This window comes from Ctenopharyngodon idella, chromosome 6 (genome assembly GCF_019924925.1).
Source record: "Ctenopharyngodon idella isolate HZGC_01 chromosome 6, HZGC01, whole genome shotgun sequence".
Classification (NCBI taxonomy): Eukaryota; Metazoa; Chordata; class Actinopteri; order Cypriniformes; family Xenocyprididae; genus Ctenopharyngodon; species Ctenopharyngodon idella.
Window position 1 is genome coordinate 25,090,523 of NC_067225.1, and position 14,545 is coordinate 25,105,067.

Here is a 14,545-nt window from a genome sequence, read left to right on the forward strand (position 1 = left end):
TCTTTGAGCCTACATTCAGTATGAGTAACATACTTAAGTACTTAAGTATTCATAAGACTTTTACTCACGTGGAATTGGTGACTTGTAACTTGTAAGTCATTTTCACTGTAAGGTATCTATATGTTTAAAGGGTTAGTTCACCCAAAAATGAAAATAATGTCATTTATTATTCACCCTCATATCGTTCTACACCCGTAAGACCTTCTTCATCTTCAGAACACAAATTAAGATATTGTTGATGAAATCCGATGGCTCAGTGAGGCCTCTATTGAGAGCAAAGCCATTGAAACTCTCAAGGTCCATAAAGGTACTAAAAACATATTTGAAACAGTTCATGTGAGTTCAGTGGTTCTATCTTAATATTATAAAGCGACAAGAATACTTTTTGTGCGCCAAAAAACAAAAACTCAAACACTTTACAACGCTGCAGGAGAGACTATAGGGATGTAGTGTTAACACAGGGTCACTAGTTAAATGGCAAAAAATGCTGCTATATGCAAATACTTTGAAATAGCAAGATATTTTAAGTAGCCTACGATAGAAGTAAATACTTATTTCAAAACAACCACTTCAGCAAATAGCATAGAAATGTTCTGTTTATTTAATCACTTTGGCATTTCATCACTCTATTTTTTTTTTGCTTTAACCCAAACTGTGTAAGAGTAACAAAATGAGTACAGGCACAATTCACAGATGAATCTACATTGTAACTGGCCCACTTTACAAATCAATAAGAAAGGCATTCCTTTTTTTGCAGTGCAAACATCCTGCTTTTTCATCCTCTGCCAAACAGTTTGGGTGGCCTTTTTGGTTTATTTGCAAATAGAGGCCTTTAGCCCTTAACTCACTTTAACTTGTACACTAAAGAAGGGCACCATCACCAACTTGTCATTCTTGAGAATGATTAAAATTTTCAAACTTACTTTAAAAACGCAACTTAGTACCACTATCATGCTATAGACTCAAATTACTTTAATCTCCAACGGTCAAACTTGTAACTGTGAAAATGAAATGGCAGTTCAAACTGTAGAATTTTCATTGTCTGTCATTACATAAACTACATACAAATGTAATCAAATCAATTACATTGATAAAGACATATTAAGACACCTCAGTAAAACAGCAGTACAGTACATAACTAACAGTCTGTCACGACTGACACATCTAACATTATTCTCTAACCATTTTAATCCTAGAATTCCTGCTTTCACCTTTTACCTAGTTGTCTAATATTTGCTTGAGTGATTCAAAACAATCCTTACAGCAAAAACAAGCTGCTGTCAACCCATTTCAACCAGCAATCATTTACAGTCATTCGACTATTGATTTAAACAAAGAATTTATTAAAACATTATTAACCACTGGCCTTTCTAGTGTATCAGTTATAAAAATGTAGATAAGATTAAATTACCTTCCCTTAAATTAGGCATTTCACTTAAAATATAGACAGACTGCACATCTAAGCAGATTTAAGTAGCAAAATATGGTTCTATTTTCTTGAAATGCTGAGTGAATGTTTTAACATTTGTAATATAATAACCCCCCATAACATAATTTACTTTCTTTAATGCTATCTAAAAACGTAAGTGCTTGCCTATAGGTACACAACAGAAAAGGGCTGCATGATTGACGCACAGAAATGTAAAAAATACATTACTATTCTAAAATACTGTTACACTGCGACATGTTTGATATGAACCAAACATGCCTTTTACTTCTTTTACAAGGCACAAAGTCTATCATAGCGAGCTCCACTGATTAAACCATTACAAACCATCTCTCCAACTCAAAATAACACATTATCCAACAATTTCTAATCATATACTAACTGTAATGAACATTGGTCCATCCACAATGGGGCTGGTCCCTCATGATAATCTTTTTTTTTTCTCCATGATCTTCTTCCAAAGAACTGTTATCTTCTGACTGTTTATGATACAGCAAAGTTGTTGGCGCTATGACACTTAAGGATGACGCCAAACTGAGTTTCCCTCAGATAAAGGTATATGTGGAAGCTATGCTTACATTTTTCATTTCCAGTTTTGAAGTTTAGATCAACGTTTAGATGCTTACAGCTGAGAAACTATGATCGTAAAATTCAATAACTTAATAAACACAGTCATTTACAGTTTGTGTTGCCTTCTTGAGATCTCATGAGAATGTGTATCTTCAAAGGCATTACTGATATCAAAAGTTGTCCTAAATACAGCCCAAGGATGTTTTTATCCCCAATGTTTCTCTATCAGCCATAGGACATGTTGTACTTTGTGTTGTGGTCACAGGGTTTCTTTTTGTCTTCCTGATGTCAAAGGTAAATCACTTGCTGGAGTGCAAAGGACATGCAGTCTCTAAAAAATAAAGCATTTAGTTGCAAAAGATTAACAAAGTGCTTTAAACATGGCTAATTTTACATTTAAATGTAATTTAGTGTTAAATCATGCATGGAATTACCTGTTTTGGTGTACCAGGAGTGACAAGGATGACATAGATCATCCATACAGGAACCAACAATGTTGAGGAGAGAGTGAACCACCAACCAACAGCATAGCCCCACCAGGGGTATTCGAATGTGTTGTTAAACTTTAAAGGAGTGAATTTAACCAAAGAGAAAACAAATGTACCCTAAAGAAGCAAAGACGTTCATTGAATTAATGGTGAAGACAATCTATGTTCTTCTATAAAATTATTACTTCCTAATAATACAATGATAACAGAATACTGACTGATTTTAACACAAACTGTTTTCGGTGGAGCTGCATTGAAACAATATGTATTAAAAAAATAAAATAAAAAAAAAGTGCTATACAAATAAACTTGAATTGAATTAAAGGGAAAGTTCACCCAAAAATGAAAATTCTGTCATCATTTACTCACCCTCAAGTTGTTCCAAACTTGTACAAATTTCTTTGTTCTGCTGAACACAAAGGAAGATATTTGGAAGAATGTTTGTAACCAAGCTGATCTCGCCCCCCATTGGCTGCCATAGTATTCCTACTATGGTAATTAATGGGGGGGGCGAGATCTGCTTGGTTACAAACATTTCATATTTGGGTGAACTATCCCTTTAATAATGGTGAGAAACTAGAAGAACACTGCAGTTATTTTACTTAATATAACCATAACACCTTGAATCAGAGTAAAACGTGCACTTACTATACACACAGTAGGAGTGACATACTTCCAACAGTATTTCATTAGTGTCAGAGGACGATAACCGATCATGTCTACAATGTTTTCATACAGACGATCAGAACCTGAAAAACCAGAGACAAACCATTGATCTTAGGGGAGATTGTATACAAAACAATAAGGAAGAATTGACCATGGCTGCGTCTGAAGTCGCATACTATCTTGAATAGGTACTTATTTTGAATAAGTAATTACTTTGTGACCACTAAAAATTGTGTTCTATAGTATGAATGTGTGCAGTATGAATGTAATCCGGACTTACTACATTCGCCTTGTTGTCATTATCATGTGACCTACCAGCGTCAGTTACGGCACTTCACTGCCATTCACAAATCCTCTCCTGTGGCCTCATGAGATAGTAAAGTGTCCATCGTATGCACACTTCAGAATCTCACCGGAAGTAGTAGGTCATCCAGGTACTTTTTGCCTACTCTTTTATGAGTACTGTGAATCGGACATACTTCTTTTGTCACATACTGTTTTCGCCTACTATATAGCAGGGGAGAATGCGATTTCGGATGCAGCCCAGGTAAATTACCTACACATATTAAAAGAATGTTTACCAGTTTTGTGCTCAATTCTTGTTTATGATTCATGACATGGTCAACCTTTACTAGTATAAACATAATGCAGCAGTATGGTGGTGGCTTTGCTTGAAAATCTAGGCTAACAACAAAAAAGCTGCAGGTGACTCTAGCACCACTAGTGTCCTTAAAGAAGGCACTTAACGCACCAGTCGCTCTGGTAGAGTTGTCCCTAAATAGTGTAACTGTATAGTACGATAGTAATTCAGCATATCACAAGGGTTGTGCTAAAACTTTGGCACAGTATTTTAGCACAAAAACCTTCAATCCGGTTTAATCAGCCACCATGCATATTTAAATTAAGCTCTTCGATTGATTTCTATGATTTCTAAGATGCAAAAAACACCGGCTGAATCACGAATCCAGTCATAAAAATGAAAATTTACTGTATAACACAGAATGTTATGAAATTTGACAAATAAAAAGTATAAAAAGTAATTTAAATTGCGATATGGACTAGTGTGTGAATATTAAAGTGCAAAAAGACTATTTAAATATGCAAGTCTGTATGTTCTGCATGTCTCTGTGTGAATAAATGGTGGCGTTTTGTAATGTTTTATGCCATTTACCATCATTTTTTAATCACAATTTTGTTTCAAATCAATTTCAGACAAAAATGTAATCAAACCCCTTAAAAAAGTAGTTAAAGTTTTATGAATTCAATTGATTAGACATGCTTTTTTATTATCAAAATTTAATTAAACCATTAAAATGGAATCCAAATGGAAAACATGGAATTTGGGAAAAATAAAATAAAATAAAACAGAAACATAATTCATAAGACCCTATAAAACTTTTAATATAATTATTAAATTGTATGTTTCATGATTTCAATTAAGACATGCTTTTTGATTACTAAAATTTAATTTAAACCTTTAAAACAGAGTCCAGACAAATTCAATATGAAAAAGTGGAATTTAAAGGGGGAGGAAAAAACAAAACGGAATTTGAGAAAAAATAAAAAGGATTTCATAGGCCCCTACGCATTAAATTAGATTGCACCATTTAAAAAATACATTTAGTGGATCAAATAGTGGAGAAGAGTATTAATTGGGCATATATTCAGTTGTGCAGGGTAGACAGACACATGTACTTTCTGATTTAGTATCATTACTCACCATAAAACCAGCCAATACATATTGACTGTGCAATGGCAAATAGCAGGAGGGTCATTCCACTGCAGCAATAGTAATCAAATAACTGGAAGATATACAGGCCCCCCTATTGAACCAATGCAAAAAATATAACATAACATTGATCAACACTCAAATCTCAGATTTTTTCATTGGTTATTACTTGGTCTGATTTAGACAGCATGAGTCAGGAAAGAACAAATATCAAAGATTCAAAATGTTGTTTTATGTAAAACAATTAACAAAATAAAAGCCAAGAGTAATGACTAAATTATGAACATAATCACCTCTGTTACCATCAGGAGGCCAATGAGGAAGCAGCTCACACAGATGAGGAGGAGGAAGAGTTTACGACGGTGTCCTTGGAGGAAGAAGTTGGGGTTCATGTCTGTTATGGCTGTCATGAGAGCCTCCAAACCCACAAACTGAAAAAGAGAATGAGATGTAATGACAGTGTTATGTTTTTAACGCTGTACTTTGCTGAAGAACTTGAATAACACATTTACTTTAAGTATATTGCATGCACAAAACTCTTGAGAATATTAAGACCCAACTTTAACAGAATAATGTGTGTAAATTATGATATGTAATATATGAAATATATGCTGTCAAATACAGTGCTCAGCGTAATTGAGTACACCCCCTTTGAAAAATTTAGCTTTGCTCCAGAGACTTTCAGTGGGGTGTACTCATTTTTGCATTTTACCCTAATTTGAGTAAAACTGAAAATTTTGTTAAGTTATATTATTAACCTTACTTTCATGTTATAAATTAAACAGATGTTATATAAAACTTAGTCTTGTCAATATTTTGGAAATGGTTTGTGTGTTCATTGAGATATTGTTTAAAATGTTACTTTTCAAAGGGGTGTACTCATTTACGCTGAGCACTGTAGCTTTATCAAAAGTCATGTCACCTTTATTTTTATAGTGCTTTATACAGTAGAAATTGTTTCAGAGCAGCTTCATATTAATGAAAAAGTGACAGAATTAATGATGCAAACTTCAAATATAAAACAGATTCAAATTCTGCTATAAAGCAGCTGTAGCAAGATAACAGTCATTAATCAGCTCAGTTCAGTTCAGTGTTGATTCAGTTCAGTTCAATAACTGTGTAAAGTTCATTCATTATGTAACAAGTTTAATTCTGCTGTAAAGCAGCCCTACAGAAGACAATTGTGTCATTATTCAGTTTCATCTGATAGTGTCAGTGCAGTCAAAACTAAATGCAATTTTCAAACAGTCAAACACCTCATGTACTTTAGAGAAAATGTGCTCTCACCTCACTGTCAAGGCCCAGCAGAATAATCATGAGGAAGAAACATATGGACCACAACTGAGGCATGGGCATCATTGCTACAGCTCGTGGATATGCAATGAAGGCCAAACCAGGGCCTGGCAAAAGAAGAGAAATGTGAATTAATGTGTGGGAGATGTATGGGAAAAAAAAAAAAAAAAAAAAAAAAAAATAGACAAAGGAGCTGCTGTTGTTTAAGTTACCTGACTCTGCCACCATTGAGATATCAACCCCCTGTTCGAAGGCCATGAAGCCTAAAACAGAAAAGATTGCAAAGCCAGCCACAAAACTGGTTCCACTGTTCAGCAGGCACAGATAAACACAGTCTCTACAAGCAGAAACAAAGCATGCTGTCAAAACCCATCACAGCAATTTGTCTATTAAACAGTCATTAGCCATTTTTACCCATATTATATACGAGTAAGAACAGCTAATGACTCTAAAAGTATATATCTAAAAGTATATCTGTATTTATATTTAAATGTACTGTAATGTGGTTTCTCGTGACATAAGTTCTCTCACTTGTAGCAGTTGTTGTTGTACTTATTGTAGCTTCCCAAAGCTGTAAGGCACCCGATGCAAAGAGCGTAGGAGTAAAATATTTGTGTTCCAGCATCCATCCACACCTAAAGGCATGAGAGACCAATCCATTAGGTATTTGCAATACATGACACATGAAGTGTCTGGTCTGGTTCCATATTGAGAAATATCCAAGTTAAGTTTCTGAATTACTTTGTGTCACTGATTGATTATGTAACGATTAGTTATTTTAAAAGCTTAATCAGTTATTTTGACATTCATCTGTACAGACTCTGATTAAGCAAAAATAATAAACAACTTCCTATATAAGGAGCTCTAAGAATTTTTATTTGTCCCTGGCTGATAAAAAAAATGGTCTTGTGACTTACATTGACACTGACTATCAGAATTAGATGCATCCTCACATAAAAGCATACTTTTTGGCTTTTTCAGATGCTAACATTTACAATATTCACCATTATTAATTCATTATTAATTTCTTTAATTGAAAAAGTCCAATAATGAAGTTGCGGAATAAGAGGTACTAAAATAAAATGAACAACATCGAGCTTGTCATGTGATCAAGATGCGGCCATCAAGAAAAGGGAAATAGAATAAAAGTTTTAGGCCACTGATATGACTGGCTTGATGGTCATGTGAGTGTACATCATTTTAAACAAAAGCATCAACCATAAATACTTTTCATTCTGCAAATGTCTTTACAAATAGAAGAAAAAAATCTTCATCTACTACTAATATCACTCATGTATCTCCGGATTTGTTTACCTGTGGGTCTGCAAGGCGTGTTGGATTTGGGTAGAGGTAGAAGGAGATGCCATCAATGGCTCCAGGCAACGTAAGACCTCGAATCAGAAGCACCAGTAGCATAACATATGGAAATGTAGCAGTAAAATACACAACCTGAAAAATAAAGAACAAGGGCACTCCAATTTTGAGATCCAGAACACCTGATTTATGTAAACAGAATCAACTGGACTATGTCAATATCCATGACAAGCAGACTGAGGTAACATGCAACCAGATGTCATCTCTATCAGATTATATATATATATATATATATATATATATATATATATATATTCAAAGTGCCAGTTTTTCAGTTAGCTCTCACCTTGCCTGTGGACTTCACTCCCTTCCACACACAGAAGTAGCAGATGATCCAGGCCAAAAGGAGACACAGAGCCAGCTCCCATCTCACACTGCCCAGCTCATTCACACTACCAGTTATATTCAATACTCGCCTCCTACAAGAAACACTCATTGTAATTTTAATTGATCTCCTTATATAATAAATAATTACACTTGAAAGTTGTGCTTGCATTTAGGGTTAAGTATATATTTCACAGATGTACAAACCAAAATGTTAGGTATTTATCTGAAAATTATTTGGGGGAAAAAAAGCAAATTACAGCTGCAGGTTTTATTTTTACATTGCAAAAAAAGACTGCAAATAAAAACAAAAAGCTCACAGGAAAAAACATTCATTGACTACAACATAATCAGTTATTAAAGGGTTAGTTCACCCAAAAATGAAAATAATGTCATTTATTACTCACCCTTATGGCGTTCCACATCCGTAAGACCTTCGTTAATCTTCGGAACACAAATTAAGATATTTTTGTTGAAATCCGATGGCTCAGTGAGGCCTCCATAGCCAGCAATGACATTTCCTCTCTCAAGATTCATTAATGTACTAAAAACATATTTAAATCGGTTCATGTGAGTACAGTGGTTCAATATTAATATTATAAAGCGACGAGAATATTTTTGGTGCGCCAAAAAAACGAAATAACGATGACTTATAGTGATGGCCGATTTCAAAACACTGCTTCATGAAGCTTCGGAGCGTTATGAATCAGCGTATCGAATCATGATTCGGATCGCGTGTCAAACTGCTGAAATCACGTGACTTCGGCGCTCTGAACCGTTGATTCGACACGCTGATTCATAACGCTCCGAAGCTTCCTGAAGCAGTGTTTTGAAATCGGCCATCACTATATAAGTCGTTATTTTGTTTTTTTTGGCGCACCAAAAATATTCTCGTCACTTTATAATATTAATATTGAACCACTGTACTCACATGAACCGATTTAAATATGTTTTTAGTACATTAATGGATCTTGAGAGAGGAAATATCATTGCTGGCTATGGAGGCCTCACTGAGCCATCGGATTTCAACAAAAATATCTTAATGTGTGTTCCGAAGATTAACGAAGGTCTTACGGATGTGGAACGCCATGAGGGTGAGAAATAAATGACAGAGTTTTCATTTTTGGGTGAACTAACACTTGGTGCTCTCTTGTTTTTGCATGCGTTCATAATTTCTTTGTATGACAACCTGGCCAAAAATTATGTCCGCACAATTTGGCATGTTTCATTGCGTTATCACAAATGTAACAATGGAATCCAAGCCAAACTGTACAATATGCTTACCAAATCAACAAATAATATTTGAATAAGGGGTGAAGATGCCAATTTTTCTAGGCCGGACATCACTTTTGGCCACTACTGTATAAACTTTTGGTTATTTTATAAACTCACTCCCAAAATTCTTTAACAGGTGATGATGCATTCAAAAAGCTCAGGTTTCTTGTCCCCGCCATTCGGTCAAACTCGACACAGTTCTCTGTAAGGGTAAAGGAAAAACATGATCTATTAAAAATCTAAAAAAAAAAAAAAAAAAAAAGACAAATTTTCACAGTAACTAGTATTGTAACATACCTGAATTCCACCAGTTCCTACAGCTAGCCCATGGTAGTTCACCACTAAAGGAAGAGAAGAGATAGAAGAAAGCCCAGGCCAAAATGATGATGTAGTAGGTACTGGAATAGAAGATGACCACCTGACTCCCATAACCCAGACCTAAAGAAAAACAAACCACAACAATTACCCCCTTTCAGATATTTCTTATGATGACAGTAGTTGATCAGCCTTTAAATTCAATACCAGTTCGCTTTGAATGTTTGGGTTAAATGTGCTGGAGAGGTCCATATATATATTACATACTGTTACAGAGGTTAAATTAATTATTTAATAATGCATTTTTATTGATTATTTATAATTAATTTACACATATAATAGTTTATTAGTATGAAATACAGTATGACTAATTTGGGGCTTTGAAGTTTTGACTCTTGTTTGACTTATAAATTATAAATTTTTAAAATATCTAAATCTAAAATATAAATTCTTATTCTTATTCAAAATATAAAGTTTATTCACATAATAAACCTTTTTTCAAACTAATACAAAAGTAACTTGCACTTCAAACAGGAAGCTTCTCGTATTTCAGACTACTACTGCTCTCTATTGCAGTGTATGGGGTGTTTACTAACTACAAACATCTAAATTTTAACAGCAAACAAACATATATCACTATGGCTGACATACAGTACAACAACATTTACTATATTGTACATTAACACTGACATTAGAGGTGAACAATGAAAACTCACCTTCAAATAGTGGGCAGATCTTCCTCCAGCAGGTGACAGACCCTTGGCTGGTGTACTGACCCAGAGCAGTCTCCATAAGAAAAAGAGGAATGCCACAGGCAAACAGAAAGACCATATATGGAATGAAAAACACTCCTAAAAAAAGAAATACACAGCTGTTTTTAGACAGTTTATGTTCACCACTTTAGTATAGGACACAAACAAAAACAAATAAAAACCAGAACTGCTTGAACTGAAATGTTTAAATAGAGCTCACAGTTATATCTGAACAAACCTCCTCCATTCTTGTAACACAAATATGGAAACCTCCACACATTTCCCAAACCAATGATCTGGCCAGCAACAGCTAAGACAAACTCCACTTTACTGGACCACTGGCCCCTCACTCGGATTTTGAGGCCTGTGTCAGCTCTTTCTGAATCTGGATAAGCCAGTTTAAACTGCAAATCTGGATCATTCTGCATCTCCATGTCACTGCGAAAAAAAAAGTAAACATCTGTCAAAACACTGATGTTAGAGAGGCACAAACAACGTTTAAAACAGAGTGGTTATTGAAACATGTAAAGGTCAAAAACAGCAATGAGTCTTTGTTCAGTCCCATCTGGTTGTTCCAGCTCTTACACTGGGAGCTAGGCATTGAAATGATGACGTTCAAAGTTAAAATAAGTGTCCAGTTTCCTAAAGCAGCGTAAAAAACATCAACCACACAACATTTGTGGCTGATCTTCATTTTTTGTATTTTTCTAATAGTGTAATGCATAAGAACATACTCGCCACAATAGATTTGATTACACACATTTATGGAAACACAAGACTGTATTGTGGAAAAGATAACTAAAGGTTTTTCATCAAAGTTAGGCATAATCTTTGGAAGAATACATGCTGATGGATTTTGTGGTGCCTAAATTTCTCATAAATTCAAAACTATAATTCACACCTGCATTTAAATGCATTTGTCACTGTTTGAAAATAGTTTCATCAATTATTTACTTTAGAAGACCTTGGTACTTTAATTCTCTGTAATAGAAACTAAATAATCGTTATAAAACTAGCCTCGAGTGTCTATGAACAAATTAGGGCTGCGCAATATTGGAAGAAAACTGACATTGCAATATTTTTTTTTTTTTTACTGCAATGCATGTTGAAATGTAAAAGAAAAAAAAGAAAAAAAAAAGAAAGAAAAATCACCACCAGATGACTTGAATAGCGATATTTGGAAAGAGTTAATCGTTCTAGAATGTTTGGGGTGATTTTGTAGGGGAGTGCATCTGCATAAAAAATAATAAATAATTTAAAAGCATAGACAAATACAATAGAACAAAGATACAAATGAAATAAACAGTGCTTTTCCAGGTAAGTCTAACAGTATTGAGGTACAGAAATTGAATAATCAAATGTGAAATAACACTGCATAGTCTTCACTGTATAAATTAAATGTAATTGATCTTTGTTACAGCTACAAAGGTGATTTTCTCTTTGTATTTTTTTGTGATAACATTAATGACACAGACAGCAGCAGGAATATTAGGCTGCTGTCACTTTAAGACCGAATTCATTTCCTTTCTCAATTGTTTACGTTCACGCAAGCCATAGGAGACTGTGTTTATGATACTTGTTTCCAGAAGTATTTTTTCCATTCATTTTTACGATAGGGATTTTAAAGCATCTTTCATATAAAGAGTTATAATCCATAAACCAAGCCAATCAGCTACGTGGTGAATCACAACACTACAAACTTTGATTTGAAGCAAAAAAGTTTTAAAAAAAAATCGGACAAAAAGACAAAAGTACAAGACTGTATACCCAACGGCTTTAATGAGGGAAAGAACTGCAATCCCATGAAGCACTGCAAATAGCATGATTGAATTAAAAATGATGGAGAAATATAAAACTACTCATTTACAAATGTTTATTATATATTTATTATATATAATAAACTATATTTTGAGAGCGTATAGAAAAAAAAACTCGATTATACATTTGCAGTGCTTCATGGGAGTGGGCGGAGCTAGAGCTTTTTGGCATGTGTTGCTTTTTTCGACTCTGATTGATGTAATTTTCTGTACAGCATCATGGGTAATGTAGTTTTTCACCAGGAATTCTGCTGTTAAACATGAGTACTTAAAAAAAAAAAAAAAAAAAGGTTAAATAATGCAGGCTGATGGCTTCAGCAAAGCAAATACCATAACCTTATACAGTCAAACCAAAAATTATTCAGACTTTTTTGATATTTTTTTTACTAGTGGGTGCAGGACACTATAGTTCATTTATGCAAGTGGGGATAGCAAAATAAAGTAAACTGTGACATATTATGCCCAAAAATTCTTCATACAGTGAATTACCAGTAAAGTTAATGCTTAAATTACCAGTTAAGCATGTTTTGCTTAAGTGTTATCTGACATAATTAAGATTAATTTTTTCTGACACAGTTTAACTCTGAGATCTTGTCATATTTTATTACCATTTTTTTAAACTATAGTGAATAAACTGTATTAATAAATGAAATGTTCAAGGTGTCTGAATAAATTTTGGTTTGACTGTAGCTCACAGTAGGGCTGTCTTTAAAGGTTTACAAGTTATCATTAAAAATCAAAGTTACCTATGCAAAAAATAAATGGAGATTTTACTTCCAGAACCCGACTGTTGCACTCTGTCCTTGACATCGCACATCCTGTGATATAACTATCATGGATGCGCACATCGCGATATTGTTGCGTATCGACTGTTAAAAAGACAGACGGAAGTGTACAGATCCAATCTAAAAGCATTTTAATTGTTTTGAAGCCTTGAGTGTTTGCACAAATGTTCTCAGTAAGAATTTGTTGTTAGAATTTACAAAAAAAAGTATTTACTAAATGTAGAGGGCAATGAGTACATGCTGTTTGTGCAACTCCTCACAGCTGAAATAATCTTGCGTCCCCAAAACAGGAGGCACTGCAGGGTGCTTAGTCACATTCCCTTCCCTGCCCTCATTTCTTATTCTGTGACCCTTATAATATGTGAAGAAAATTACACAGAACGATAGAAGTTTCTTAATGATCCCATTGGGTGTAGTAAAGGTACTCCAGGGGGTCTGTGGAGAACAGGAAAGTTAGGATTTTGTGTATGTATTGATATTTTTAGGTGGTGTAACTGTTTGGAGATAATAAAAAAATTAAAGTCTCATTTTTTTTATTTCTTTAAAAAAAATAATAACTTCAAAATATTACTGTCCACCAAATCAAAGTCAGTAACATTTAAGCCATTTTTGTCATGCGACAAGAAAGGACCCCTTCAGACCCTCATGACTGTATGTCAGGGTCATTATGTTTATGACATGTCAAATGGAACAATGCTAAGGAAATGTCTTGTGTGACTAACATTTAAAAACATTTTAATAAATCTAATGACTTTTGATATTTATTTTTATCTTTAAATTCTAATTAAAAAAACTCAAACATTTACAAAATGGTAAAATTCTTCATCAAAAATGTATGAAACCAACATGAATACAAACATTAAACTATTTTTCATCCTGGAAATCCTTAATTCTCATTGACAAAATTTTAATTTTATTGTGTCAAGTGGCATGTTAGGGCGAGGTAAGCAAAAAAAAAAAAAAAAACCTTTTTCACTTATTAAATAACCTGATTATACATGCTTAATTGTAACCATAAACAGCATCTGACGCACGAACTACTTATCGTCATGGAGCACAGACTGTCCCTGATGATCTGAAGAAGAAGGAAACTCACTCAGTTACTGCGCTTTTGTTCATGCCCTTTGGCCTACATTCAGCAGCCGAACACTTGTACTGTTCAAACCCACGCGGAGGAGACGCCGGGTGCCAAGTGAAATACTTCTAAAAACAAAAGCGTATAGAAAACAGTTCAACTACGCAGTTAATTTCAGAGCTCAACTGAACCCCTTCGGTAAATTACAATACACTGGAAACGATACAGATAGAAAACAAAAGCTATAGGAGGTGTTACCTGATGCAGGCGACCAGTCAAAAGTTCAGGAAGTCTACTGAATTTACATTGGTCATGATAGTTACGCTTAAATCAGTGTGATTCGGTTGTTATATGCAGTCACTGAAGCCCACCCCTCTCATTTTCCCCACCTCTCGCAAGGGGAAACGAGTCCATACAGAACCGAGAGTGTATATCGCATGTGCGTGTGTGTTTGTATTTAGCCGTATGTGTGAGTGTGTCTCAGCTAAAGGCGGGGCTTACCTCACCAGCTTGCAGAGCAATAAATGACAACATGTTTCTAAATACGTTCATCTTGTTTTTTATGATGCCAGAAATATCTGTTAATTACACGAAAACAAACGTGATACTCCTCACTTAACATGAGTAAACAATAT

The 14,545-nt window shown here is 34.4% G+C and overlaps 1 protein-coding gene across 3 annotated transcripts; it reads right to left on the reverse strand.

The window, feature by feature from the left end:
* Positions 1-578: 578 nt before the first annotated feature.
* slc6a22.1 (solute carrier family 6 member 22, tandem duplicate 1) lies at positions 579-14,390 on the reverse strand. Of its 3 annotated transcripts, XM_051896513.1 has the most exons (16): positions 14,169-14,390; positions 13,932-14,038; positions 10,472-10,671; positions 10,198-10,332; positions 9,464-9,604; positions 9,284-9,368; positions 7,854-7,986; positions 7,508-7,642; positions 6,725-6,828; positions 6,406-6,530; positions 6,188-6,300; positions 5,194-5,331; positions 4,892-4,994; positions 3,154-3,254; positions 2,452-2,622; positions 579-2,348 (listed from the first exon to the last, which is right to left on the reverse strand). In XM_051896513.1, the coding sequence occupies exons 2-16, from the start codon at positions 13,952-13,954 to the stop codon at positions 2,277-2,279; spliced, it is 1,779 nt and encodes a 592-aa protein (XP_051752473.1). In that variant the 5' UTR covers positions 13,955-14,038; positions 14,169-14,390; the 3' UTR covers positions 579-2,276. The 3 variants fall into 3 exon arrangements, 2 of the variants coding, with proteins under 2 accessions (XP_051752473.1, XP_051752474.1); XM_051896514.1 differs by lacking the exon at positions 13,932-14,038 and having other exon boundaries at positions 14,169-14,386; XR_007930558.1 differs by lacking the exons at positions 579-2,348; positions 2,452-2,622 and adding an exon at positions 3,487-3,727 and having other exon boundaries at positions 3,164-3,254.
* Between the last annotated feature and the right edge of the window lie 155 nt (positions 14,391-14,545).

What these genes read in the sequence shown, in the direction of transcription:
- slc6a22.1 (XM_051896513.1), bottom strand. Translation starts at nt 13,954, where the DNA reads ATGAACAAAAGCGCAGTAACTGA. An exon ending in CCTGTTAAAGAATTTTGGGA is followed by an intron (nt 7,987 to 9,283) that starts GTGAGTTTATAA and finishes TGTTTCTTGTAG; the next exon opens with GAGGCGAGTATTGAATATAA. An exon ending in TCACTCCTACTGTGTGTATA is followed by an intron (nt 2,623 to 3,153) that starts GTAAGTGCACGT and finishes TTGCTTCTTTAG; the next exon opens with GGTACATTTGTTTTCTCTTT.